The 24,167-nt window shown below is 38.3% G+C and overlaps 13 protein-coding genes across 13 annotated transcripts; 6 read left to right on the top strand and 7 right to left on the bottom strand.

The window, feature by feature from the left end:
* The first annotated feature begins 227 nt into the window (after positions 1–227).
* EV154DRAFT_522576 (uncharacterized protein) lies at positions 228–1,318 on the top strand. The gene is made up of 2 exons (XM_051603011.1): positions 228–829; positions 900–1,318. Exons 1-2 carry the CDS (start codon positions 262–264, stop codon positions 1,253–1,255), a joined length of 924 nt encoding a protein of 307 aa, XP_051453445.1. The 5' UTR covers positions 228–261; the 3' UTR covers positions 1,256–1,318.
* Positions 1,319–1,389: 71 nt separating this feature from the next.
* EV154DRAFT_450070 (uncharacterized protein) lies at positions 1,390–3,144 on the top strand. The gene is made up of 2 exons (XM_051597198.1): positions 1,390–2,190; positions 2,254–3,144. Exons 1-2 carry the CDS (start codon positions 1,521–1,523, stop codon positions 3,015–3,017), a joined length of 1,434 nt encoding a protein of 477 aa, XP_051453446.1. The 5' UTR covers positions 1,390–1,520; the 3' UTR covers positions 3,018–3,144.
* EV154DRAFT_471096 (NADPH-dependent cytochrome P450 oxidoreductase) lies at positions 3,111–5,455 on the bottom strand. The gene is made up of 2 exons (XM_051597867.1): positions 5,234–5,455; positions 3,111–5,171 (listed from the first exon to the last, which is right to left on the bottom strand). Exons 1-2 carry the CDS (start codon positions 5,441–5,443, stop codon positions 3,246–3,248), a joined length of 2,136 nt encoding a protein of 711 aa, XP_051453447.1. The 5' UTR covers positions 5,444–5,455; the 3' UTR covers positions 3,111–3,245.
* Positions 5,456–6,393: 938 nt separating this feature from the next.
* EV154DRAFT_554987 (ribosomal protein L23/L15e core domain-containing protein) lies at positions 6,394–7,312 on the bottom strand. The gene is made up of 2 exons (XM_051605245.1): positions 7,158–7,312; positions 6,394–6,823 (listed from the first exon to the last, which is right to left on the bottom strand). The coding sequence occupies exons 1-2, from the start codon at positions 7,168–7,170 to the stop codon at positions 6,402–6,404; spliced, it is 435 nt and encodes a 144-aa protein (XP_051453448.1). The 5' UTR covers positions 7,171–7,312; the 3' UTR covers positions 6,394–6,401.
* Positions 7,313–7,917: 605 nt separating this feature from the next.
* On the top strand, positions 7,918–8,414 carry EV154DRAFT_522584 (uncharacterized protein). Its single transcript, XM_051603012.1, has 3 exons — positions 7,918–8,013; positions 8,092–8,214; positions 8,278–8,414. The coding sequence occupies exons 1-3, from the start codon at positions 7,960–7,962 to the stop codon at positions 8,287–8,289; spliced, it is 189 nt and encodes a 62-aa protein (XP_051453449.1). The 5' UTR covers positions 7,918–7,959; the 3' UTR covers positions 8,290–8,414.
* Positions 8,415–8,488: 74 nt separating this feature from the next.
* Positions 8,489–10,601, bottom strand: EV154DRAFT_428121 (Oxysterol-binding protein-domain-containing protein; the record flags this gene model as incomplete). Its single annotated transcript, XM_051596398.1, has 2 exons — positions 8,489–8,691; positions 8,756–10,601. The coding sequence occupies 2 exons, from the start codon at positions 10,599–10,601 to the stop codon at positions 8,489–8,491; spliced, it is 2,049 nt and encodes a 682-aa protein (XP_051453450.1).
* Positions 10,602–12,278: 1,677 nt separating this feature from the next.
* On the bottom strand, positions 12,279–13,709 carry EV154DRAFT_605957 (uncharacterized protein). Its single transcript, XM_051607505.1, has 5 exons — positions 13,460–13,709; positions 13,209–13,388; positions 12,941–13,141; positions 12,741–12,880; positions 12,279–12,680 (listed from the first exon to the last, which is right to left on the bottom strand). Exons 1-5 carry the CDS (start codon positions 13,659–13,661, stop codon positions 12,648–12,650), a joined length of 756 nt encoding a protein of 251 aa, XP_051453451.1. The 5' UTR covers positions 13,662–13,709; the 3' UTR covers positions 12,279–12,647.
* Positions 13,710–15,160: 1,451 nt separating this feature from the next.
* Positions 15,161–17,226, bottom strand: EV154DRAFT_522592 (NUDIX hydrolase domain-like protein). The gene is made up of 7 exons (XM_051603013.1): positions 16,615–17,226; positions 16,231–16,550; positions 16,076–16,174; positions 15,854–16,009; positions 15,700–15,798; positions 15,528–15,634; positions 15,161–15,470 (listed from the first exon to the last, which is right to left on the bottom strand). Exons 1-7 carry the CDS (start codon positions 16,962–16,964, stop codon positions 15,234–15,236), a joined length of 1,368 nt encoding a protein of 455 aa, XP_051453452.1. The 5' UTR covers positions 16,965–17,226; the 3' UTR covers positions 15,161–15,233.
* A 64-nt stretch (positions 17,227–17,290) lies between these two features.
* Positions 17,291–19,183, bottom strand: EV154DRAFT_605959 (elongation factor Tu). The gene is made up of 5 exons (XM_051607506.1): positions 19,081–19,183; positions 18,971–19,014; positions 18,853–18,913; positions 18,486–18,796; positions 17,291–18,402 (listed from the first exon to the last, which is right to left on the bottom strand). Exons 1-5 carry the CDS (start codon positions 19,172–19,174, stop codon positions 17,491–17,493), a joined length of 1,422 nt encoding a protein of 473 aa, XP_051453453.1. The 5' UTR covers positions 19,175–19,183; the 3' UTR covers positions 17,291–17,490.
* Positions 19,184–19,304: 121 nt separating this feature from the next.
* EV154DRAFT_522598 (uncharacterized protein) lies at positions 19,305–20,150 on the bottom strand. The gene has a single exon (XM_051603014.1). It carries the CDS (start codon positions 19,889–19,891, stop codon positions 19,634–19,636), a length of 258 nt encoding a protein of 85 aa, XP_051453454.1. The 5' UTR covers positions 19,892–20,150; the 3' UTR covers positions 19,305–19,633.
* Positions 20,151–20,878: 728 nt separating this feature from the next.
* On the top strand, positions 20,879–21,322 carry EV154DRAFT_568042 (uncharacterized protein; the record flags this gene model as incomplete). Its single annotated transcript, XM_051606054.1, has 1 exon — positions 20,879–21,322. One exon carries the CDS (start codon positions 20,879–20,881, stop codon positions 21,320–21,322), a length of 444 nt encoding a protein of 147 aa, XP_051453455.1.
* Positions 21,323–21,560: 238 nt separating this feature from the next.
* On the top strand, positions 21,561–22,257 carry EV154DRAFT_522601 (Tim10/DDP family zinc finger-domain-containing protein). Its single transcript, XM_051603015.1, has 3 exons — positions 21,561–21,676; positions 21,731–21,799; positions 21,855–22,257. The coding sequence occupies exons 1-3, from the start codon at positions 21,629–21,631 to the stop codon at positions 21,990–21,992; spliced, it is 255 nt and encodes an 84-aa protein (XP_051453456.1). The 5' UTR covers positions 21,561–21,628; the 3' UTR covers positions 21,993–22,257.
* On the top strand, positions 22,250–23,467 carry EV154DRAFT_428091 (uncharacterized protein; the record flags this gene model as incomplete). Its single annotated transcript, XM_051596395.1, has 3 exons — positions 22,250–22,484; positions 22,540–22,624; positions 22,687–23,467. 3 exons carry the CDS (start codon positions 22,250–22,252, stop codon positions 23,465–23,467), a joined length of 1,101 nt encoding a protein of 366 aa, XP_051453457.1.
* Between the last annotated feature and the right edge of the window lie 700 nt (positions 23,468–24,167).

Here is a 24,167-nt window from a genome sequence, read left to right on the forward strand (position 1 = left end):
GTTTATTCATCAAATGGCGCACTGACATCACTTGGTCAGAGGAAAACAGTAATCGGGTGCTAAATAACGCGTGGCTTGTTCTGCTGGGAAATCTCCTTGACCGGGATAAAGGAATATTTTTTTTAAGGTTACATTTAATGCAATTGGGTGTGTGTGCGTGAGAGAGTGTCTAAAATACTATATAAACCTTGTTTTTTATTTGTCCTTCCATCTCATTTTATTTATTAACCCCTTTTTTTTTCTTAATAAACATACACAAATATGACTTCTCTCGGACGCGGTGTTTTTGTTCCTGTACCTACTTTTTTCAAGCAAAATGAAGACCTTGACTTGGAAGCCTTCGATAAGCATATTGAATACTTGTCCAAGTCTGGTATTGCTGGTGTTGTAGTTTTAGGTTCTATGGGAGAAGCTGTTAGCTTATCCGAACATGAAAGAGATCTTGTCATCGAGCAAGCCGCCAAATCTATCAAGAAGCACAATCCTGCATTGAAATTAATTGCAGGTACCTCTGCTCAAAGTGCCAGAACCACCATCCTCTATACCAAGCAAGCCGCCCAACAAGGAGCTGAGTTCACCTTAATTTTACCTCCTTCTTTCTATCGTGGAGCTATTGACCATGATGCTATTGTCCGATTCTTCACAGCAGTAGCAGATGCATCTCCCTTGCCTGTCATTATCTACAACTACCCTGGTGTCTGTCAAGGTCTTGACTTAAGTGTTCAGGTCCTTGTGGAATTATCGCGTCATCCTAATATTATTGGTGTCAAGGGAACAGATGGTAACGTGGGTAAAATGGCAAATTTAGTCAGAAAGACAGATCCCAAAGGTAAGATATTGAATTTGTTTTTGTTTTGTTTTTTTTTAAAAATTACTAATGCAGAATTTGGAAATAATAGAGGTCACTTTATTGGCTGGATCTGCTGATTTCTTCTTACCCGAGTTAGTGATTGGAGCTGTTGGATTAATTCCTGGAGCAGGTAATATCTTCCCTAGTCTCTGTGTTCAAGTGCAGACATTATATGAAGATGGTAAATTAAAAGAGGCAACTGAGTTACAACATAAGCTTGTGGAGGCCGATGATGCACTCTGTAGATGGCACGGTATTCCAGGCATCAAGAGCTTTATTCAAACCAGATTAGGCTATGGTCATGGTGTCTGTCGTAATCCTCTTGGTTTAGCCTCTAAAGCCAATGCACAAGCGATTGAAGAAGCTGTAAACGAGGTCTGGCATCTTGAGCAAACTTATCATTAAATTATTACGTAATAAAATGACGAATGAATTCTGATTGGTTCGTAAAATACTTCACTGTAAAAATTTTTTTTCCGTTTTCTTTTTTTTTTTTTTTTTATGTCCGGGAGGAGTATTTTGGGGTATTCGTTCTAGGATACACTCTTTTCTTTACGTTTTTCTATACTTTTTTTTTTTTTTGCGCTTCGTCCGGACTGGAACTTTTTTTTTCAAAAAGCACCGAACACTCTATATAAAAAATAAAAATTTGACTTTTAAAAATTACATAATGGATACAGGCAGTTCAACACCTGGCGATGGTTATGTTCCTTCTCCCACCTCGTCAGCCCCTAATCAACAAGAAGATTGTAGTATTCTGTCACCCACTTTGGCTGATATTTTGAGTGACGATCGTATTCTACGATTCTACCAATGTGTTAAAGACATCAAGACACAAGGATCTCCCAAGCAAACCTCTGCCATGTTCTTTGCTCTGTGTCATGCCTTGGGTGACACCGTGTCGTTTTTAAAAGTGCCCAACATGTCCAAAATTATGTTCCGTCAAGAACAGCAGATTTTCGCTGTAAACGTATCAGGAACCCAACATGATACCGTACAACTGTTCCAACAGCCTACTAATGAAATGCCAATGGATCCTATCAAAATGACCGGCTCTAATACCGCTGGTTTGATGCACGATGTGGATTCCACCCATACCTCTAACCTCTTTTCCGCTGCTGCTGCCGACGGTTCTCCTCAACATTTATTACAAGCCGCCCTATCCTCTGTAGCACACGCTATGCCTGATCAGCAACAACAACAACAGCAACAACAAATTGCGCCTCCTCCTACACTTCCTGTTGCTGCTAATAAGAGAAAGACGCTCAAGAATGAAGACGGTACTGTTGTAAAGCGAGCTAAGAAGGCCTCTCCCAGAGATAAAGAGTATGCAGTCAGACGTAAGTTAGCCCCAATATTTTATGTAGCTGGAATGATATATTAAATATACTTGATATTTTTAGGTAACGAGGTGATCCAAGACTTATTAAAAGTATCTGAAGCCGACTTATTACATCAAGCAAATATTGTAGATAGTGAAGTCAAGTTAATTATTCAAGGACACGAAAGATCAACCAAGTTTGGTGTACTTGCACCCATTCATCGTTTCGCTGCTTTTGCTAATTTACCTGCTCATTATGATTGTGATTTTGCGCCCAAGAATGCAGGTGTTTACTACAATTACGAATACTTTCAGTTGTACTTGGCATACCGTGATTTAGAAGTCGAACGTCAACAACAGCAACAAATGGATGGAAGTGATTCCAGACCCATCTTAGTGCAATGTCGTGCTGATATTGAAAAGGTACTTGTGAGTACGAATTGGGAAGCCATTCGACGTCGGTTGACGATTGGCGAGCGTATTTGTCAAGTATGTGGTGTAGTTGGACGTGGCTTTTTATTATTGAGTAAACAAGTGTCTGGTCGCAAGTTGTTACATAATTTCAATACGGGTGAGTGGGGAGAATTCATGCGTGAATTTCAAAGGATCGAAAATCAACCTTTGCTTCAGACATTACAAACCAAGTATTCTCCTGAACGTTTCTATGGTCCTCGTCAAGAGATGATGATTGCTCAACCCGATACCATGGATAACAATTCTAACCCTAATTCCACCCCTGGTACACCAACTACAACCCAATGCCCTGTTGCTGCTGCTGTAGCCATTGTTGTAGGAAACTCAGAAGCTCATACTCCAACTGACAATATGAGCCTCAAACAGGACTAACTTTATTTTCCTCTTCTCTTTCATCATACGCGCATCATTTCGTAATTATGTCTTTACATTATTTACCCCACACACTCACTCATGGAAACAATAAAAAGAAAAAAAAATTGTTTATTTTAAATAGTAGGAAAAAAAAAGGGGGATATAAGAATGGAATGCAATTATACATAATATTTAATTTTAGATGTGTTTGTGTTGTGTCTAGGATGATCTCTATGTCTTTTTTTTTTAACTCCAAATATCTTCTTGATAACGACTGGTAGTTCTTAAACCCTTGACGTATTCATGGGCTTTAGCATCCGTCATGCCACCAAACTCCATAGCACAATTGATGAAAGTTTGGTTGACATCGCGCGCCATATTCTTAGCATCACCACAGACAAAGATATATCCACCCTTTTGTAACAACTCCCAGACTTGTTGGCCTTGTTCCTGGAGACGGTGTTGAACATAGACCTTTTGTGCCTGATCGCGAGAGAATGCGGTAATGATACGAGAATCACCTCCCAATGTTTCAAATAGTTCGGGCCATTCTTCAGCATATAAAAAGTCTTGATCTCTGTTACGACTACCGTAGAACAATAAGGTGGTACCGACAGGTTTACCATCACGCTTAGCAAGAGCTCTTTCACGTACAAAAGCACGGAAGGGAGCTACACCTGTACCAGGTCCGACCATAATGATGGGGACAGAAGGGTTACGAGGTAATTTGAATTGGGAGTGACGTACATGCACAGGTAACTTATGACAGAGTCCGTCTTCACCGAGATATGATTGACGAGGACCGGACAAATCATACACAGGATGCTCTTGGCCGTCGTTTGGCATACCTTGTTGCATTTGGATACGGTATAAGAAGTTGGAGTTGACACCGTACACAGTTTCGTGAGCGGCAGCAATAGGATGGTAGGAAAGTACAACAATAGTAGCTGTAATTACCTTGGGACTTTCTTTAGCAGAACTAGAGATAGAATAGAATCGGGGTTGCATACGAGCAATGTTTTCCACCACAAGATCAAAAGGAACATTGGCAAAAAGGCCAGATTGGTTACTGTGACCACAGGCGTATTCAAGCACTTGAGCTAAATTGCGACAAGCATCAGTGACTTGCAAGCGATATTCATCTTTATCTGTAGCTAATCTGATCAAAGCGGCCTTGGATTCTTCTGTAGGGGCATATTCAGCAAATGAATTGAGGATTTGACGAGAGATGGGTGCACAAATTTCCATATAATATCTGAAAATGGAACGGTAGGTGGTGGGTACAGGGAAAGGATGTTTCTTGGGTGCAGTAGGATCAATGGCCTTGATATCGACAACAGTATCTAATTTGTCAGTCAAGCCTAATACGGAAGCCAAACGGTCGACTTCAATCTCACTGTTGGTAGGCCAGATAGCGACATGGTCACCAGTGTTGTAACGGAGGTTTGTACCACTGATATCAATCTCGACATGTAAGCAGTGACGGTCTGCTCCATGAAATAATTCACGCATAGTGACGGGAGCAACAAAGGGACGCTTGGCATCAAAAATGACTTTAGCACCTTGTTTAGGTCTTTCAGCCAATTCACCTAAATAGACATCCTCCTTTTCATATTCGATTAATTCTTGTACGGCATAAACGGGTTGTCTTGGTCCGGATCTGGCGGAGCTTTCATCAACACCCAAAGTTTGACAAAAATCAGGCCATAAAGTGTCAATCCAAGCGAGATAATCTTCCTCCAATGAACCATCATCGTCACCTTCACCAGCTACACCTACCAAATGAGCACCGAGTTGGGACAAGCTCTTATTGACTCTTCTGGATACTTCATTGTATTGATCATATGTCTTATTACCAAGACCAAACATCACATAGTTGAGGTTGCTTAAGGGTTTTTCTTCCATATTTTGAGAAAAGGTTGGTTCTTCTTCTGTGACAAGATCCCAAAATTCAATCGCATTGTCTGTGGGGTCACCCTCACCATAAGTAGCCAAGACGAAAATCACAAGGTTATCCTTGGGCACTCTGTCCAAGTAGGACAAGTCGTACAATTCGAGATCTGCTGTCATACAATTGACACCGAATTTTTGGGAGCACTCCTTTGCGATACGAGCAGCATAGCCTTCTGCTGTACCCGTTTGCGAACCATAAAAGACGATGACTCGACGACCCTAATCATACAAAAGATTGAGATGATGCTCTTTACTCATTCCCCCCGCATGGTTCAACTTACTTGTTCTTGCATGACTTTAACAAAGTTGGTTTCTTTCTTGCCGACAGCCGAACCAGAACCGGCGGTAGGTGCAGCTATTTTCTTCTTACCAAAAATCAATTCCTTCAGTTGTTGTCTTTTAAACCAAGCTACGGTGGTGAGTCCAATAGCACCAACCAAGAGTAGGTCTGAAGTGTCGAATAAAACAGGATTTTCCTCGTTTGTTTCCATTGCTGTAATGATGATGAAGAAAGAAAAAAAAAAGATAGGTTAGGCTTTTTCATTGTTTTAAAAAAAAAAGAAGGGGTGTCGGCATCCTAAATATGACTTGGTATTTCACCGTGTGCCACTCTCATTTAAAAAGGAGCACTCAATTGATTTATGTGGCGATATTGTACCTAGTAGAACTCTGTCACCCCAGAGTACACTTATGATTAGTTTACATGTGAAATAAGAGAGAGAGATAGAGAGAGAGAGAAAATAACGTTTGGTCTGCAGTAACTATATCAAACAATCTACAATGTTGTTTTTGACATTCTTATTGGCTGCTTTCAACTGCTGTGTACATAATATTACTGTTCCTTCTGTGTTTCCTACTTCAGCTCCAAACAAATCCTAAAATTACTGGCGACTTGGTCTTCTAAAGGGCTTATTTAAAACGCTGTTTACTCTAATAGATTGCCGAGGAGCAAGTTATTTCTGTTTGTCAATCTCATTTTATTTAAAAGCTTCCGTCTCTCTTTTTGTTTATCGTTTTGGCATAATTTAATAATTAAGTCTTCTGTTACTATTGTAAGTATTTGATGGATTTCAAACTACCATGACTACGCAAACTACGTCTTACACGCCAAAAAATGAAAAAAGAGGAATTGAGCTTAAAAACTTGGGTTATGCAAAGTTATTTTTCAAGCTCTTTTAATTGGATTTGAGTGAAAATCGGAAGACACATATTAAAACAGCCCACGAGTGTCAAACATGCTTGATTTTTTGGGCCAATGCGTAATACGACCAAAATCCAATGACAGGAACAACATAAAAATCATTCCTGTACGCACTCTCACTCTATCTCGGTCTCTAACTAAATCCATGTTCCATCTCAGCTTCGAAATTGCTTAGGTTAAAAAGAAAGGGTAAGAATTCAAAGAAGAAAAAAAAAAGAAGAGATTGTATTTAAAATAAGATGAATAATTTAAATGAAACCAATCTTGTTGGCAACATCAAGAGCATCAACATCAGCGGTTAAGCGGACGAAAGCCTTCTTGTAACCATCGGGTCTGATAAGAGTGTTGACTTGAGCAGCCTCAACGTCATAGAGTCTCTTGACAGCATCCTTGATTTGGTTCTTGTTGGCCTTGACATCAACGAGGAAAGTTAAGGTGTTGTGTTCCTCAATCTTCTTCATGGCGGTCTCGGTGTTGAGAGGTTGACGGATGACACGGTATTGATCCATACGGGGAGCATGAGCAATGGACTTACGAGCGTACTTGGGAGCACGGTTCAAAACCAAAGTCTTGGGGATATGGAAATGGGTGGAGGTGCGGATCTTGCGAACAGCTTTACCGTGAACACCCTTGAGAGCGGACTTCTTGGCGTTAAGAGCCTTGACTGAAGCTATTAATTACAAAAGGGTCAGCATGAATTAAAGCACACTACTCGTTGCATGGATTAGATTTAAGCAGAAAAATACAGTGTAATCTATGCATAGAGTTGTTATGTTGTGTAAAAATTGTGGTGCTCTTTCCTGACAAACTGACAAATGCTGAATAACTGTTGTAATAATTGCTGTCAAAAATCGAAACATGGCTGTGAGCCACACCATTCCATACATTTTTTTTGTGGGGGTTATCCAGTTAAAAAAAAATCGTAGTCTATCATCCATCAATCTGCATCTATCTCTAATTTTCCATCTGCTTGAATCTAAACCATAGCAAGTAAACTTATTTACCTTGGTTGGCCATTGTTATATCGTCTACCACGTTTCTCTAAAGAGGAGGATTAATAGCTTGCATCGGGCTCTATCGTGTTTATTTCCATTTTTTTTCTGCCACTCACGCGCACACGCACCCAAAAATCACTCTATTGTTCAGAGAATCTCCGGTCCGGACAAAAATAAATTGAGTTTGAATTAGGATCTTTCAATGCAAGGCTCAGGCACATGGAAACGGTAGCAAGCTTACCATAGATTTGCATCGTTTCAAGCTTTATTTTGGGGAAAAAAAGAATATGTACTAATGCTATGATAAACTTGTAGGCTTTTTGAGCTTTAAAAATATCAGGCTATGAACACATGTTCGACTACAATGTTTTACACTTTCCCCATTTATACTTGAAATTGGACACAAAACGTCAGATCAGCAGAATAGCTATTATAAGCCAAAACCGCTTCAAGCAAAAGTTAACGTTAAAAAAAAAGTAAAAAAAGTTTAACACTCTGATAAATATGTCACATTATTTTAAAATTTTGTTTCGATTGATTTCTGTAGTACGATCCTAGTGAAACACTACGCTGAAGACTATCAAATCACTTCACCTGTCTACTATTTTACTAGCTCATTGCTGTGAGTAGTGTATCTGAATGAAAACGCATGAAAAAAGTAGGCATAAAGAGAAAAGCCATAAACCCGTCACACGTGTGACGTATTGTTTTTTTTTGAAGTTTTGGGCAGCAGCACCCCGCACATTAAATAAAAGATAATTGTTTTGATTTTTTTTTGCTCTTTTAACCCTACTCTTCCGTTATAATAAAAATGTCTCTCGTCTTCAGACCCAACACCGTCCAAGCCAAGCAAAGATACTTCCAAGTGAGTGATACTCTTTTTTTTTTTCAATAAAAAATTGGTGGCATGTCGGAACTTTGTGAATTAACCAACTTAAAACAGGCTCCTTCCAACACTCTTTTGTTCCTCCGTGGTCCCAGAGATAAGCTCTTTGTTTACACCACCTTCCTCGTTCTCGGTACTGGTGTTGCTGGTTCTCTTTGGGGTGCTATCAACATGGCTCGTGTATGTGTTAGCTAATGTCAAATGAAGTTGCATTGTTTTCTAACACTTTTTTTTTCCTACTAGGGCAACAAATAAATTCATCAAATAACTACTAGAAACCAACAGCCGATAGACATTATGGACTCTTTCATGAGAATCATTCAATAAGCATGTATAGCAAGAAATATTTTTTTAATTAAAAAATGCTTTGTTTGTCAAAATTGTCAGGGTCCTTTTTCTTTTCTTTTTTTTTTCTTTTATTGAACATGTGTGTAATGATCTAAAATAGGAACAACTACCATATTTCAAATTGATCTTTGGGCCATTTACCAGACTCACGTGTGGGCCAGTATTGACCAGTGTATTCCCAATCACTACCACCATTATTAGCGAACCATCTTGGCTTCCATTCGATCCCTGCTGCCTCCAATTCTGCACGCTTTGCGCGTTGCTTTTGTTCAACACGATCCTTTTGGACTTGTGCTTCGTCAGTCAAACCTAATTTTTTTTTTTCGATTCAAAAACGTTAAATCACTTTGTGACCAAAATCAGAAAAAAAAACAATTACCCTTTTCGAATAACAATTGATCAGGTCTTAATCGAGTGTCTGTGATCGGTAATTTGCCCTCTTCTAATTCAGTCATCTCATTTAGTTCTGTAGCAAACTTTGTAAAACCAAAATATTTTTCACTATTTGGATTAGGAGGATGTGCTTTCCATAAGACATTTAACTTTTTCTTGTCCAGTCCAACTTCTTCTGCCAAACTATCACTCCATTTACCAACCACGCGTCGACATTTTTTACCTTGTGCGTTGTAAAGTGTAGCAATGACATCATGACGCTTTGTGGGCACACCAAACAATCCACCGCCTGTACCCTCCTTGTATGTAACCATGGCATATTCGCCCGTAGTTGTATTGGTTACTTTACACTCACCCGCATGTTCCAAGTACTTTGGTCCAGTATACAAGTTTTTCAACCAACTGGATGGTTTGCAATACGTGTAATGATCGTCATGTCCAGTTAAAGTAACATGGAAAGTTCCTTGAGTCATCACTTCCATGGTTCTACCCCAAAATTGCGTACCAAGCTTTGTACTTTGCCAAAACTTGAATCCCCTAGCTTCAGCATGAGCAGCAATAATGAGTGGTTTATGGTTGACCTTTTCGGCCACAAATCGAAAGCCTTTATCAGGTCGAATATTTTCATATGTTTCGTTCATGAGGGGTGTAAATGGTTTTCGGGTCGTACGGTACTGTGTGGAATCGTGAGCAGAAATGGAGAACACCGTGACCAGCATAAGTCTTTCCATCGAATCTGTCATGGTAGAAGCGGTTTCTAATAATTCACAATATTCAAGCTCTTCACAAGCTATCTGAAGTGCATTCAAGGGTTCATTTAAAGTGACCGGCATAGAAATAGAAGATAAATCTTTACCGACATTTTTGGACACAGTGGAGAAATTGGATGGGATGTCAACAAGACAAGGCGAAGGTAATTTTGTACGACGTTTGCAATCACCTGCTGAAGTTAAATCCAGCACATCTATTTTTAATATTTTTAATTTCCATGCAAAAAAAAAAAATAGAGTATATATGTAATACTTGTGATTACCTGAATCTTCGTCTGTACTTTCCTCGTCATCGATACTAGAATCACGGTCATTATCGTCATCAAAGAACTCTTCGCCACCACTTAAATTAATATCTTCTGCATCAAAGAACTGATCTGAATAACCCGAGACGTGGGAATAGATACTGCTTGTACGATGTACAGGATCATATTCGGGTATGGATCCATCCTGCTGTTGAAATACCACTGGTGAATTTGACCCCGAACGGCGTTGACTATTGAGGCAATTTTGCACATTTTGCCATTGTGATATTTGTTCTTGCATCCCCGATAGAATTTGAAGTTTCTGCTGTTCTAACTTATTGAAAAGGTCTGTGTTGCCATGGCCGGGTAAAAGTGCAACCAATTCATTAATTGAATTGAGTAAATAGTCTAAATTTTGTTGTTGAATAGCACAGGATTCGATACCATGGTCAATTTCTGCTCTCATTTTTTTATTGTCAGATTGAATACCACCGAAACCACGAGAAGAAAGGCGCTTATTCATACTGATGTTTGACTTATTAAACTCTTCTTGAAGAGGCGAATCGTCATCTATATTTGTTCGGATATCCTTTAATGCAGAACACCACTTGTCGTAATCCTCTTCGGTTAATGTCTTTAAATGATAAATCATGGTGCCCGAGTCGATATGAATTTGTCGCATTTTTGTGTTGTACGAAATAGTGGCGACTAGAATTTGAATTGAACCTCGAGTTACACTACCCTGTGAAGTAGAGTAAGAGAGAACTCCACTCGGTAAAAGGCTAAACCATCGTTTTGCCCAACCTTGCATTCTCTTACGTTTCTTTTTCAATAACCAACCTGAAACTTCCCCCTTTGAAACAGGTTGGACATCCTCTGGTCCTCCCAATGCAACCGAATAAGTCAACATTTTAGGTGTGTTTCTCGAGAATGTATTATCTATTTTTCACCCTGTTATTTTTCCTGTATATGCATATATATATATTATATATGTATATTACCAAAGACAAGGACATAGTTTCCTGGTTCTTCTACACAATAAGTTCCTTCCACTTTATGGTCACATGATTGAGTGTGTTGTATAGGGATAATCTCATCAAGACCATGTTCCTTTAACTTGATAGTCGCAACTGATTTCGAGCGAGGCCGACTAGCGCTAATTCCATTTTGCTGACTATGAATGGATTGAGCTGAAGAATTAAGGTAACTGGATTCATTATCATCCTCTACTGCTGCTTCGTCTAATTTAATAATAAGAAAAAAATTAAGCAAAGTGAGTAGAGAATAGGGTTTTAATATTCACCTTGCTCATGTTTAGGGGTAAGTCCCAAATCAGAAGGAATTGACATTTGTCTCTTTTGCATTTGCTGTTGAGCACGGAACACAATGTCAGATGAGTTGGGCAAAGGCTCTTTTCCTTTTCTTCGGTAAAGACCAAAAGAGATATTATTCCGTTTCGTAGTAAAAGACCATCGTATGACAGTGCCTCTTGTAGGCACATAAATATTATGTAAATAAGAATCTCTTGGTTGAACTTGTACTACTTCCATTATTAAAAAAGAGGGAAAAGAAAGGGTTAAAAAAAGAAAAATTGAGGAGGAACAAAAAAAATATTCGTTTTTTTTTTTATAGTCGAGAGTTTTAATTAATTGTCATCTAAAAAGGACCTTTTTTGGCGTGGAACAACCAATTCACATGCCCAAAAATCAGTGTGCACTTTTTTTACACACACAGACACACAAATAAGGCAGGTTGGGGTAAAAACAGTGACAATTGATGAACGGGTTACTTTTTTTTTAAAAAAAAAAAAAAAATAGCGGCTATTTTATTGCCGGATGTTTTATTTTTTATGTAATGTTATGTATTTTTTACACGAACGAAAACATGAAGTTGGAAACAATGCAATTGTTTTGGACAAGGAGGTCAAATTATACTGTCTAGAATTATCAACTAACACTAGACATTGCTGTGGGTTCTAGCGAAACATCTAAACACTTGAATGGAAGCGGAATAGCTTTGGGCAAAAGTTGTGATGCACTAAAAAGACAAACTTGTAGTAGCGTGCAAAAGCTACTTTTTGTATGCAACAGCAGAATTAGGCTTTAGAACACTTCAAAATCTAACTTACTAGCACAAAAACGAGCGCAAATTCTCAATTAATAGAAATAAGCAAATAGGAAGACAAGTCTAAAGCGAAACCCACGATGGATTTTTTTTTTTTTTTTTGCAACGTGCAATTGCAAGCCCGACTGAGTGATGCAGTTGAGTGCAATATGATCTTTGTAGGCTATTTTCATAGGCATAACAACTATGAGATATAATGTTCTAGGGTACACTCTACGAGGATTTTTCATTTTTGAAATAGTTAATATTCTCTTCCTTTGTAACTCATAGCCTATCGAAACTTGGACTTATAAAAGTCATGAATGGTCTGTCGTCTATGGAAACCTTCATATTTGGTGATGACAATTTGTTTTTCTGAGCTCCTGATAGATCAAGCTGAAACAAGTCTATGAATCCTACAAAGTAGATAATTCTAATGCTAAATGACAAGGATTCTCACTTGCAATAGCATTAAGAGAAAGAGATTGATGAGTAGTCGCATAACAGCTGTCATGGAAACAAGGAGAATAAGTTGGACGATGACGACGTGATGGTCTGACATACTTGTCAATAAATCATGGTCAGAAAATAACATCATACACATTTACATCATCAATGACATGATATGCTTTTGGCAATAAGTAAAATCTGAGCATTGAGGAAAAAAAAAGGTTCGTCCTGTGTAGTTATTTTATTTCAAAATCCGTCCTTGGCGCGGTTTTACACTGCATGTAAACAAGAAATGGCATTTTTTTTAGGCACGTTGGCGAACGACAAGATCCAAAAACTAGATAAACAAAACGAGTTAGACTAACCTTTAGCTCATCTCGCATTTTTTTTACGTTACCTGTTCGTAATTGATTTGAATCCAGCCATCTTGGTCATTATCGAATTGTCTGAAAGAGTCAGTCAAGGTCTTCATGGTAACACAAGCTTGCACAAAGTTATCGAAAGAAACGTCTCCCTTTCCTGTGTTTTTAATAGTAGCTGTTAATATACGGGGTTAATTCATCACGTTTTAAGCATAGTTTTCTATGATAAACCTACCATATCTGTCGAACTTTTGGATCAAAGTAGCAATAAACTTTGGAGAAACATTGAAACCAAACGATCTTAAAGCATTACCCATTTCAGATTGGTTAATGCTACCAGAACGATCAGCATCAAATGCTTGGAAACATCTCTTCCAATCTTCAATATACTTCCATAAACCAGAGAACTCATTAAAGTTGATAGTACCACTGTTATCTGTATAAACACATTTTTAGTAAGCCGAACATTGTTTATAACCCCACACAAGATTTTCTCTCTTTACCAGCATCAAACATATTGACCATTAAACGGACTGTTTCGATATTAAAGGGACTCCAGTCACCGTTAATTAAAGCTCTTTGGAGTTCATCGGCAGAAAGTTGTCCTGAACCATCAGTATCAACTGCCTTGAACCAAGACCAGAGTTGTTGATCAACACCGGGAGGAGGTCCTTGTTGCTGAGCTGAGGAGGAGGAGAGGGGGGGCTGAGTGTGAGAAAAAAATCATGAGTATTTTATTTTAATCTTTGCTTACCACCACCGCCATAAGGTCTTTGACCTTGTGCTCCATATTGTCCTTGACCTTGTGGAGGAGGAGCACCGTAACCACCTTGTTGAGGAGGTGGGGCGCCATATTGGCCTGGTGGGGGTGCTCCATAGCCTTGTTGGCCTTGTACTTGAGCAGGCTTTTGACCGGGTGTACCGTAATGAGTAGGAGGAGGTGATTGATAAGCCATTTTATTTTTTTATATATAATATATTAAGAAAAAGAAAAAGAAAAAGAGAAAAGAGAGGCGAAATAAACTACGCGCTACACAAAAACTAACTTTATAGTTTTTGCTCATGAGCCCTTTTTTCTAAAATTAACTCCCCGCCTAAATTGCTCATACAGCGTTTTCTTTCAGACTTCTTAAGTTTTGGCCTGTGTGACATATCTGGGTGGTAGTCGTCCGCCTAAATTAGCTACCGGAATTCGCAACGTCGCCAGACTGTTGTGTTGAAAATGTATAGAAGTTGAATCTATTTTATAATGAGCATATTTGTATTTGAAAAGTTTCGGGGCCAATATACCCAGCTCACTTAATTGAGTTATATATTCTTCTTCGGAACGGAGGAAGGGATAGAAGCCAGTGAACTAAAGCCAATTACCGCGTTGTTTTTAGTTTCATCCTGGTCTCGAGTAGCAGTGGTAGAGCGGGTGGATACCCTCCTTTGGTATTTAGGGCTTATACCGACCATTGCTACTTTACTGTTGTTTTAAAATAACTAGAAGCACATTTTACGGTGGAGTTATTTTCATCAGCATATAAGGTGAAAGGCTTCGTTGGGTATGACCTCGTATGTATATCGAATTTCGATGACAATTTTCTGAGAATATACAAAATGATCCTTTTTTTTTTCTATGGAGACAAAAGGAAGAATCTTTGATGAAGAATGCGATAATGATATGGGATCGAAGAAGATACAAACCCATTTTACTTAGAGACTTCGACCAAGATTAGACATTTTTGTATTCCTCAGGAACCACATTAAGCATCGACGATAGTCAGAGAAGGGTACACCAGTCATTGTGACTACGCCATCGACTAGACATGTATCGTATACGGTTTTAAGGGCTATTACTGCGAAATATGTTGTGAAAATTTAAATGGAAGAAAACGATTGTTAAAACTAAAAAACACGTTAATTTACGTCTGGATCCGTATAATCCATGACATGTTCTCTTATCCAAGTGAGGCGTTTACTTTTTTCTAATTTGGACTTTCTCTGTTACTCAACTTCATTCTGAACGAGAGTTTTGAGCTGGGAAAGTGAGGCAAGGGTATTCTAAACAACGTCAAAGTCGTTCAAGTCTCGAGGAATAAAACAAGATCGAATTTTAATCATTCGGTAATTAGAGTATACTGCAAAAGAATATGGCGAAGTACCGGTACTATTGATAATAATTCATTACTCTGAAATTGTCATATAAGCGATTAACAAACGTGGCTATAAGCCTCTTTCCTACCACCTTACTCGCCGTTTCCTAATCCTATTGAAGAGTGTTTTGCAAATGTGAAGAAGACAATAATTGGGTAAGGTAGTTCATATTACACTCAGAATTACTGCTATTGCTTAATATTGGCAAGGTTGGATTAGCTATTCAAAGACATTTTGGGATAGATGTTTATCAAATATGTTAAGTCCAAATATATATTTGGATATAAAAATCTAAAAGTCCGAAAAGGTCTGAAAATGAAAGGAAAACACTGTAAACAAGAGCGCTTTGTTTATTTATATTTATTACTGCGATGCATCTTTATTTGTATCTACATCTTTGCGTTTGGGTACCATTTCTTATCGTTAATCCACGAATGAACAAGGGTAGAGGCAAGTGAGCCTTTAGGTGCCATCGAAAAGCTTGCATCTGGGTCTTTGTTTAAAGCGGCTATTACCTCCGCACGTGTATACCACACTGCGGATTCCAGCTCTTGATCAAGATCCGTGTTAATCTCGGTTGACACGGCTTCAGCCAAAAAGCCCAGCATAAGAGAGTTGGGGAAGGGCTAAAAAAAAGGGGGGGTTAAAATCTTGGCAAAAAATTACATTTTCGTATAAATTACCCATGGTTGACTACTGTGATAGGCCACTCGGTCTACAATAATACCAGTCTCCTCAAATGCTTCACGGCGAACAGCTTCTTCTAATGTTTCTGCGGCTTCTATAAAGCCTGTGTTCCTTTATGTATAAATAACGTGGGCTTTCACTTTTTTTTTGTTTTTTGTTCTTTGTTACCTGAAATGCAAGAAAACATTTTGTTAGGCCATCTCTTGTTACGGCCTAGTAGAATTTTATCACCGTTAGGATGAATTATGCAAACGATGACAACGGCATCTACGTAATTTTGGTTTAGCTAAATAAACAAAAACTCAAAAAAAAATAGTGTTACCAGTTCTAGGATAGGCAAAATTTTGAACGCCAGTGTGGCTAATGCATTTGATTGTTTGCTCAGGATCGGAGATACAACTACGTTTGTGGCCAGCTTCTTCTAACACGGTACGTTTACCGCATGCTGAGCAGTAGGCGTTACGAGTATTCCAATCCACTATACGTATAAATTCTTTACATTAGTATCATATGATCCATTGGCTCACAAATGACTTCATCGTACCCATGGCAGCTGCTTGGGCAATAATGGAGCTGACTGACTTGTCCATGATAAATGCACGTGGAAGCGTTGGGGCAAATTCGAGCGTGCTAGACTCAAATCCTATTCTTTCTGTGAGTACGTGGCTTTAACAAAAAAATGATGCTTTATTTCTTTACCTGCGATCAATTGGGTATATTCAGCCTGGTGAACTCCTGTAGGTGTCAAGTCCAAAGCCCAATAAGCTTGTCCTTCAGCACCTTGGCCCTCGCTTTCATCAATACCTAAAAAGACTAGGATTGTGTCCGTATTGGCATTGTTGAATCCACAGTCTGTATAAACTCGATCTACGGCAGAAAATACCTGGTTATACTTGATATAATGAATACCTCCTTCCGTATTATACAGAGCTTGTAATTTGTTTAAGACAATGTAATTGGATCTAGGTGAACGAGCAAGGGCAGACAAAAACTCGGGTTTTCCACGGTTCCAGCCATATCTATGATTAAATAATGCATTGGGTTATTATGTATTGTCACTTCTAAATAGTACATTGTAATTGCCTGTTCAAAGGATTCCCGGCAAATACGGCGGTATAGTTGTCAGGGAAAAGAGGGTTTGTATGGGTTGTTGCTTTTTCTTCGACATGGGGTGTAAGCAATTTCGCAATTTCGTCATTTCCCCAAAAAATAGCTACTTGGCTTGCTGTTTTTCCCTCTCCATTGGTCATGGATAGATCGGCACCATTCTTTTGCAAGAATTCAGCTGCTTCTAATTGTCCAAAACGAGCAGCGAAATGAAGCGCTGTCCAGCCTCTTTCGTTCTTGTCATTGATTTGACTCTTGTTTTTTTGGAGATAGTCTATATCGCCTGCAGCAGCGGCTTCAAACAAGTTGGAATGGTTAGAGCTCATGATGAAAAGAAAAAAAAAGTACTTCTTTAGTATCAATTCAGGCACAATTGTTTTATAATCATTTTATTTTTTCCATTTTTTTCCCTTTCCCGGACGGAATTAGTCAGCGATTAAAGCTTTGAAATTCCAACAGATGGGAAAGCTCTTACCTAATAGGAATCACTGGTGTGTGTAGGCACTGTTAGATAATAAACAATCGCTACGCTCCTCCTCCCCTCTCAAATATACTACACTATGGGGCAAAAACTCGCATATCCCAAACAATGATCTAAATGTCCCTTGTTGTTGAGTGTGTTCATTCATTCATTCATTCATTCAATTCCTATAATATACCGCCATAACGACTACTTGCTGGTACCACACTTTTGCGTTTTTATATGTATTTTTTTTTATTTTATCTATAGATTTTTTTTTGTCTTTTGTAAAAGTAATAATGAGGGGGATTGAGAGGAAAAAAAGAAGAAGGAAAATCTCTCTTTTTTGGGGGGTTTATACAGCTAGATTCTTTTTCCAAATCAAAATGAACTTACTCCATAACCTTGGTAACGACACCAGTACCAACAGTCTTACCACCTTCACGAATAGTGAAACGTTGACCATCTTCGAGGGCAATATCGTGAACAAGTTCACATTGCATCTCTACGTTATCACCGGGCATGATGAGCTTGTCATCGGGATCCTCAGTACCTTCGGGATGTGTAAGAGAAACAGTAACATCAGTGGTACGGACGAACATTTGAGGACGGTAGTTGTTAACGAAAGGAGTGTGACGACCACCTTCATCCTTGGTCAAGATATAGATTTGAGCCATGAACTTCTTGTGAGACTTGACGGTACCAGGGGCACACATAACTTGACCACGACGAATTTGTTCACGCTTGATACCACGCAAAAGGGCACCCATGTTATCACCAGCTTCACCACGATCTAATTCCTTACGGAACATCTCAATACCGGTGAGAGTGGTCTTGATGGTAGGACCCATACCGACAATCTCAACTTCATTACCCTTGTTAATGGTACCACGTTCAACACGGCCAGTAGCAACAGTACCACGACCAGAGATAGAGAAGACATCTTCAATGGGCATCAAGAAAGGCTTGTCTAAATCACGAACGGGTGTAGGAATGTGAGCATCAACAGCAGCCATCAATTCCTTGACGGGAATTTCACCAATCTCGGGATCACGACCTTCGAGGGCAGCAAGAGCAGAACCCTTGATGATGGGTGTAGCCTCACCATCGAAACCGTATTCAGCTAAAAGATCACGCATTTCCATCTCGACAAGTTCAAGCATCTCAGGGTCATCAACTTGATCAACCTTGTTAATGAAAACAACCAAGTTTTGGACACCAACTTGACGGGCCAACAATAAATGCTCACGGGTTTGAGGCATTTGACCGTCAGTAGCGGAAACTACAATAATAGCACCATCCATCTAAAATACGCATACAAAAAAAAAATATTTGTTTAGTTTTCTTTTTCTTATTTTCCACTCTCTCTGTATATAGCCTAATTTACCTGAGCAGCACCAGTAATCATGTTCTTGATGTAATCAGCATGGCCGGGACAATCAACGTGAGCATAATGACGGTTATCGGTCTCGTATTCGACGTGAGCAGTGGAAATGGTAATACCACGAGCCTTCTCCTCAGGAGCTTTATCGATTTGGTTGTAATCCATGAATTGGGCACCACCTTCAATAGCTAAAGTCTTGGTGATAGCAGCAGTCAAAGTGGTCTTACCGTGATCAACATGACCAATGGTACCAATGTTGACATGAGGCTTGCTACGGCTGAACTTGCCAGAATCGGTAGCCATAGTACGACGACCTTTTATTAATTATAAGTAAGCAGTATGAAGAGAAGGGGATAAATGAAATGCTTACCAAAGAACATGAAGCGAGAAGGAGCGGAGGAAACATAACCTTGGTTGAGGAGGTTGGCAGTCTAAAAATTCAGGTCAATATCTTATTAACGTGTATGTTTCCGTAGTAGAGTACTTACGAACTTGTTACCGGAGGCAAGGGCCATACGGGTAGAAATCAAAGCTACGTTTTATGAGTATGTGATATGAAAGAAAAAAAAAGGTACGTCTGAAATGTAGGTGTGCTTACCAGACTTGGAAGCAGAGGATGAAATGCATCTGCGAGAAGCGACACGAGTGGCAGGGAATACGACCTTGTTGGCTGCTGTCTTTAAAGAGAACATTTTTGAAGCAAAAAGAAGAAAGGGATATGTCAAAGAGGAAAAAAAATCCAGGCCCTTTATTTTTTACCCCGGTTCTCATCCTTTGAAGAGAGTCACAAAAAAAAAAAAAAAAAAAAAAAAAAAGAAAAAAGACCAAATGGGGTTTTAATGCATTGATGGGTGAAGTAGTGGTGTGATTACAGGTGATTTATTTACAATGATTGAATATGTCTATCTAAAGCTTTCCTTGCTCCTTTAATTCCTTCTTTTCTTGTTCACTCAAGGACCAGAAACCTTGCTTCTTTTTCTCAAACCATTCACGAATCTATATTCACATTAGCTACATGAAGGTGTTCTTTTTTTTATTCTACTTACAGGGGTATAACAGTTTTTCTCTGTACCAAAATCAGCAAATAATACGACATATGCACTTAGTGCTACAATAAATGTTTAGAAAGAAGACCCGAATGATTTAAATTATTAACTGGAATACTTACAAAGTGAAACTGCCCATGACAAAACTTGAATCTTTCGGGCTCTGGGTGCAGGTGCCATGGCTTTAGGTGTCTGCAATCTACGCTTCAAGCGCTCTTGAATTTCTGGTGTGGGAGTTGGGTAGATCTTGGGAATGGGATGAGGTGCCATGTTTATTGTTAGGTGATAAAGTGAAAGCAAAAATAAAATGTCTAGCGCATTTGCAGCTCCCAAAAGCCATTGCTGAGATTTAACTGATTTCATTTGTCGCCGCTTGGACTACATTGAAGTTAAAGGCCCTTAGACTAAACAGATTTCAACATATCAATCCAAAAATGTATCAAATAATGCACATACTAAAGTATGAAAATATAAATAAAGGATGTCCCACATTGATGAATAAACAGTTCTTACTTTCTTCTAAACCTGTTACAAGGAGATACAAAGCTTGGTTTAATTAATTGGAAGATAAAGATTAAGGCACTTCCCAATAATACGTCTAAACTAAGACCTGAACTCAGACTTGACTTGTCAGAAAGTAAAAGAGCACTTTTCGTTTGAGCATGAATTGTATTCTATAAATAAAAAGCGTGATAATATAGTGTATAACTCGACAAACCACAAACCACATCATACTTAAGCATTATAAGCATTGTGGACAGCAATAACAGCGGGCAATGCTAATGCTTAATTTATGATTTACTGTTTTCACATGGACTGGTTAAAAGCGTTATAAAATGGGGCTGAGTTAAAACCAAAAGATAATTACGACTCATCTCCCTAAACTTATGACAATAGTCGTAGCACCATTGAAAGTTGATGGTTCTCCAGGGATAAAATAAGAAAAAATATCAAAAGTAACTAGCATGGAAATAATCGGTTTTTAATTAAAAGCTTGTTAGTACCTGGGAGATCAGGATAGTATTCCAAAGTACTAATATTTTGGACAATCAAATTATTTTAAAGTGTCGACAATTACACATGAAAGAAACAATATGGAGCTAGTCTGTACACGTGGCTGTGACTTGGATACAAATTTTTAACAAAATGACAAACACCAGAAAGAGAAAGTTTTCATGCACAATAATTGACACGCTGAAATCTTTCTATAAATAGGCTTTTTATATATAACAATCATCATCGTTTTGTTATTAATATTTCTTTGTAGCAATAATGCATTGTTATAAAATTATATAAAAGACCAAATTTTTATTATTGGTTTTAGTTTTTAAAAAAAAAATACGAACTGAAATGCAATATAATAGATGCAATGCCTGCACAAAATCACAACGCCGTTATGGAAGGCTCAATTTTTCCACCAACAATGTTGACTTTGCAAATAGATCGCTCGTATTCAGCTGTTCGTGTCAGAGTCCCAAGGTTTATTTTGATGAGGATGATGAGGATGATGAGGATTACAGTGAAGAAGAGTGTTCGATTGTTATGCATTCATGTTCCTTTTGTGATCAAGCCTTTGATACAGCTACCGAGTTATACTTTCATACAGACAATGCGCACACAATGGCTAACTCCTTTGACAATTGGGACTTTTACTCCATGGTTGGAAACAGTATTATAGGAAATCTGGACAATTTTTACTATGATCAATGTAAATTAAACAAACTGTCAGATCTTATCGATGCGCTACAAACAAATGTTGATAAAATGAAAACAATAACCCCGATGGAAGATTAAGTTAACGATCCTCATATCTTGTACATATAGAAATTAGATATCTAAAAAAGAATACATTAAAGTTTAAAGCAACCATAAATAGAGGTTTTTTTTTAACTGAGACTGAAAGAGAGGGTTCATTTTTATTGCGAATGTCATTTATCATTGTACCTGTGTATGATTTTGTTGAAATCGAAATGTCAATATGCAAAAAAGTGAAACCCAGCTATAAGCCACTTTTGAGTAAGCGCAATGCGGAGTGAGGAAAGACTAGGTTGCCCCCAGTCTATTTAATCTTTCGTTCTTCTTTCTAACTTTTTACATCAAATGTCTCAACCTCAATTCTCAGAAAACGATCAACGTGAACTTGCTCAGGTAAATGGGAGAACAGGCAAAAGTCATTAGTGGATATTAACTATGAAATATTAGTTCCTTGAAGCTGAACAAGCCAAGGCTCGCGTTCAACAAACTGTACATTCTTTAACTGATAACTGTTGGGTAAGTCAGATTATGCATATGAGGGGAAGGAAGGGAGATTAAAGATGCGTTGTAGGACAAGTGTATTTCCAAGGTGAATAACAAATTGGATCGTAGTGAGGAAGCTTGTTTATCAAACTGTGTCGATCGCTTCCTTGACACCAGCATGTTTATTGTCAAGAGACTTGAAGAATTAAGAAATACTTCCATGTAAATTAACTATACACGCGCTTAAAAGCCAGATTACATACTGTCTCCAAAAAAAAAAATGTATTATATCAATATAGTTTATTTTCCCTCCTGTCTTAAATTATTTTTAAGTCAAGTATGTTTTTTATGTGCCTGTAAAACAATGTAACCTTGGTTGTGACACCGTGACTGGGGAGATCGCACTAGCTATTATTTACCAACCATTCCTTTCCTTTTTTTCTTTTTTCTTTTACTCTTTCTTAAGCCCCCGCTTTTTGCAGTATGTTGCAGCACCCTCTAGATTCACCGTCCTCAGAGGACGCTATGTCAACACAAGGTAGCCTTGATTCCTTTTCAAACTTTCCTCCTCTGACAGACGACGACCTTTCAAGTTTTGAGAGAAGAGTATCTTCTCCTTTTCCCCCCAACGATAATATTGTACGTGCACAAAGTCCATTTGGTCGAAGATATTTAAAACCTATAAACGGCATTCAGACAAAAGGTTTTGCTCGATCAGGTATAATCATGTGCAACCATAAAGCTAGAAAAAATAGTCCTGACAATAGTTGTAGCTCAAAGAAGATCATCCGTATTAACCCTTGGTTCTATCGAAAGATTACAAAACTTTTATGCTAAAAGGGACTTGAAAGTAAACAAGTAAGTGTTTATATCCGTTTAAAAGAACTGAAGTCCAACGTCAGCCTAATTAAAAAAAAAAGAGGAGGCACTTTAGGGTTTCATGGTCCTTTAATGGAAGAGCCAGATGATATTGATGATCAGCTACCTACACCACGCGCACCACCTCCAAGCTGGATTGATTTGGATATTGAAACAGATTTAGACGTACTGCTGAGTTTGTGTTTTGAAGATATCCAAACTACGCTTTCAACATGGGCCATGGTTACTGGACCACGCCTTTCCTCCTCATCGGCTTCCTCACACCCTTTAGCTGAATCAACTGAAAATAGCACATTCCAAATTATACCTTTATTACAAACAGTGACAAAAATGTTAAGCTCTGTAAGGAATTACACGGTCCACCGTCACGATTTATCAGATACAGCCGTAAGTAAATTAAGGCATGCATCATTAGATCTATTGGAATCTATGAAGGAATTGGAAAATCAACATCGTGTAGAGGATGATGACGAAGAGGACGAGGATGGTGACGGGTTTCTTTATCGCTCTTCCGATTTTGAATTATTGGAAAAAGAGAGGCTTGCTATTCATAAATACCTTGATGTAGTTGAGGCACACGCTTTTAATCCACCTCATCATATTGGAAGCCCTCCTGCTATGTTTACGCCCGAAATTCAAGCTTTGATGGGTAAAACCTCGATTTTAAGTTTGACAGAAAACGAGCTTGAGCAACAAACAAATTTAAAGAAGATCACAGACATCAGTACTAAAAAAACGAATGGTATACCCGAATGGCTGAAACGTGGTTCATTTGAAAATGATTTGAATGGTAATAATCGCACGAGGGAAGTACAAAAATAATTAGTTTGAGAACTTGACAAAATCCTTATGTAGGAAGATATCATGCTCTGTTAATGGATAATTTGGATGGTCATGTCGTTGATGAATTTCCCGACCCCAAAGAAGATGAGGATGCATTTTTGCAATTTTTGGCGTGAGTATACCTCTAGTCCGCTGTATACATGTTACTAACCCGTATTGCCTTTGTGAAAAAAAAAGTGACGGTATTGTTCTTTGTAATGTATATAATAGTGTCGTGAAACGTTCTAGAAGACCGTTTGGATTTATCACAAAAATACACAATGATAGCAGACGCACTTACAGAGCTATTGAAAATCTTCGGTTTTTTAATGCGTAAGTATTTATATATTTATCTTTTATTTATTTTTCACACAAACTAACTTATATGCATCTTGTAGTGCTTGCAAATTTAGATTTGAGATCGTTTTTGATGACTTTGATCCGTCGGAAATTGCACGCAAAACTGACAAAGGTTTGGTCATGATCAAGAAGACGGTCGCTTTATTCTGTGATTGCGTCATACGTGAATTACGTGAACAAGTTGATTCTCTTCAAAAAACAAAATAAATTATCATCATAGCCCAAAAAAATTGTCTTTTAACAAAACAAAAAAAAATCTCCAACATAGGGTGAATTCAATGGTATGAACATCAGGACACTTTTGCTCTACTTTTAAACACTATTGTTGCTGCCAATAATA

This window comes from Mucor mucedo (genome assembly GCF_025094135.1).
Source record: "Mucor mucedo strain NRRL 3635 chromosome Unknown EV154scaffold_116, whole genome shotgun sequence".
Classification (NCBI taxonomy): domain Eukaryota; kingdom Fungi; phylum Mucoromycota; class Mucoromycetes; order Mucorales; family Mucoraceae; genus Mucor; species Mucor mucedo.

Coding starts and splice junctions, on each gene's coding strand:
- EV154DRAFT_522576 (XM_051603011.1), top strand. CDS start 262: ATGACTTCTCTCGGACGCGGTGTTTTTGTTCCTGTACCTACTTTTTTC. Junction 830..899: donor CAGAAAGACAGATCCCAAAG/GTAAGATATTGA, acceptor TGGAAATAATAG/AGGTCACTTTATTGGCTGGA.
- EV154DRAFT_450070 (XM_051597198.1), top strand. CDS start 1,521: ATGGATACAGGCAGTTCAACACCTGGCGATGGTTATGTTCCTTCTCCC. Junction 2,191..2,253: donor TAAAGAGTATGCAGTCAGAC/GTAAGTTAGCCC, acceptor TGATATTTTTAG/GTAACGAGGTGATCCAAGAC.
- EV154DRAFT_471096 (XM_051597867.1), bottom strand. CDS start 5,443: ATGGAAACAAACGAGGAAAATCCTGTTTTATTCGACACTTCAGACCTA. Junction 5,172..5,233: donor TTAAAGTCATGCAAGAACAA/GTAAGTTGAACC, acceptor TTGTATGATTAG/GGTCGTCGAGTCATCGTCTT.
- EV154DRAFT_522584 (XM_051603012.1), top strand. CDS start 7,960: ATGTCTCTCGTCTTCAGACCCAACACCGTCCAAGCCAAGCAAAGATAC. Junction 8,014..8,091: donor CCAAGCAAAGATACTTCCAA/GTGAGTGATACT, acceptor AACTTAAAACAG/GCTCCTTCCAACACTCTTTT.
- EV154DRAFT_605957 (XM_051607505.1), bottom strand. CDS start 13,661: ATGGCTTATCAATCACCTCCTCCTACTCATTACGGTACACCCGGTCAA. Junction 12,881..12,940: donor CCAAAAGTTCGACAGATATG/GTAGGTTTATCA, acceptor GTATATTAACAG/CTACTATTAAAAACACAGGA. Junction 12,681..12,740: donor TTCAAATCAATTACGAACAG/GTAACGTAAAAA, acceptor TTGTTTATCTAG/TTTTTGGATCTTGTCGTTCG.
- EV154DRAFT_522592 (XM_051603013.1), bottom strand. CDS start 16,964: ATGAGCTCTAACCATTCCAACTTGTTTGAAGCCGCTGCTGCAGGCGAT. Junction 15,635..15,699: donor AATGTTTTCTTGCATTTCAG/GTAACAAAGAAC, acceptor AAAGGAACACAG/GCTTTATAGAAGCCGCAGAA. Junction 15,471..15,527: donor ATCACAGTAGTCAACCATGG/GTAATTTATACG, acceptor CCTTTTTTTTAG/CCCTTCCCCAACTCTCTTAT.
- EV154DRAFT_605959 (XM_051607506.1), bottom strand. CDS start 19,174: ATGTTCTCTTTAAAGACAGCAGCCAACAAGGTCGTATTCCCTGCCACT. Junction 19,015..19,080: donor ATCCTCTGCTTCCAAGTCTG/GTAAGCACACCT, acceptor CATAAAACGTAG/CTTTGATTTCTACCCGTATG. Junction 18,403..18,485: donor TGATTACTGGTGCTGCTCAG/GTAAATTAGGCT, acceptor TGCGTATTTTAG/ATGGATGGTGCTATTATTGT.
- EV154DRAFT_522598 (XM_051603014.1), bottom strand. CDS start 19,891: ATGAAATCAGTTAAATCTCAGCAATGGCTTTTGGGAGCTGCAAATGCG.
- EV154DRAFT_522601 (XM_051603015.1), top strand. CDS start 21,629: ATGTCTCAACCTCAATTCTCAGAAAACGATCAACGTGAACTTGCTCAG. Junction 21,677..21,730: donor ATCAACGTGAACTTGCTCAG/GTAAATGGGAGA, acceptor ATGAAATATTAG/TTCCTTGAAGCTGAACAAGC. Junction 21,800..21,854: donor CTTTAACTGATAACTGTTGG/GTAAGTCAGATT, acceptor GATGCGTTGTAG/GACAAGTGTATTTCCAAGGT.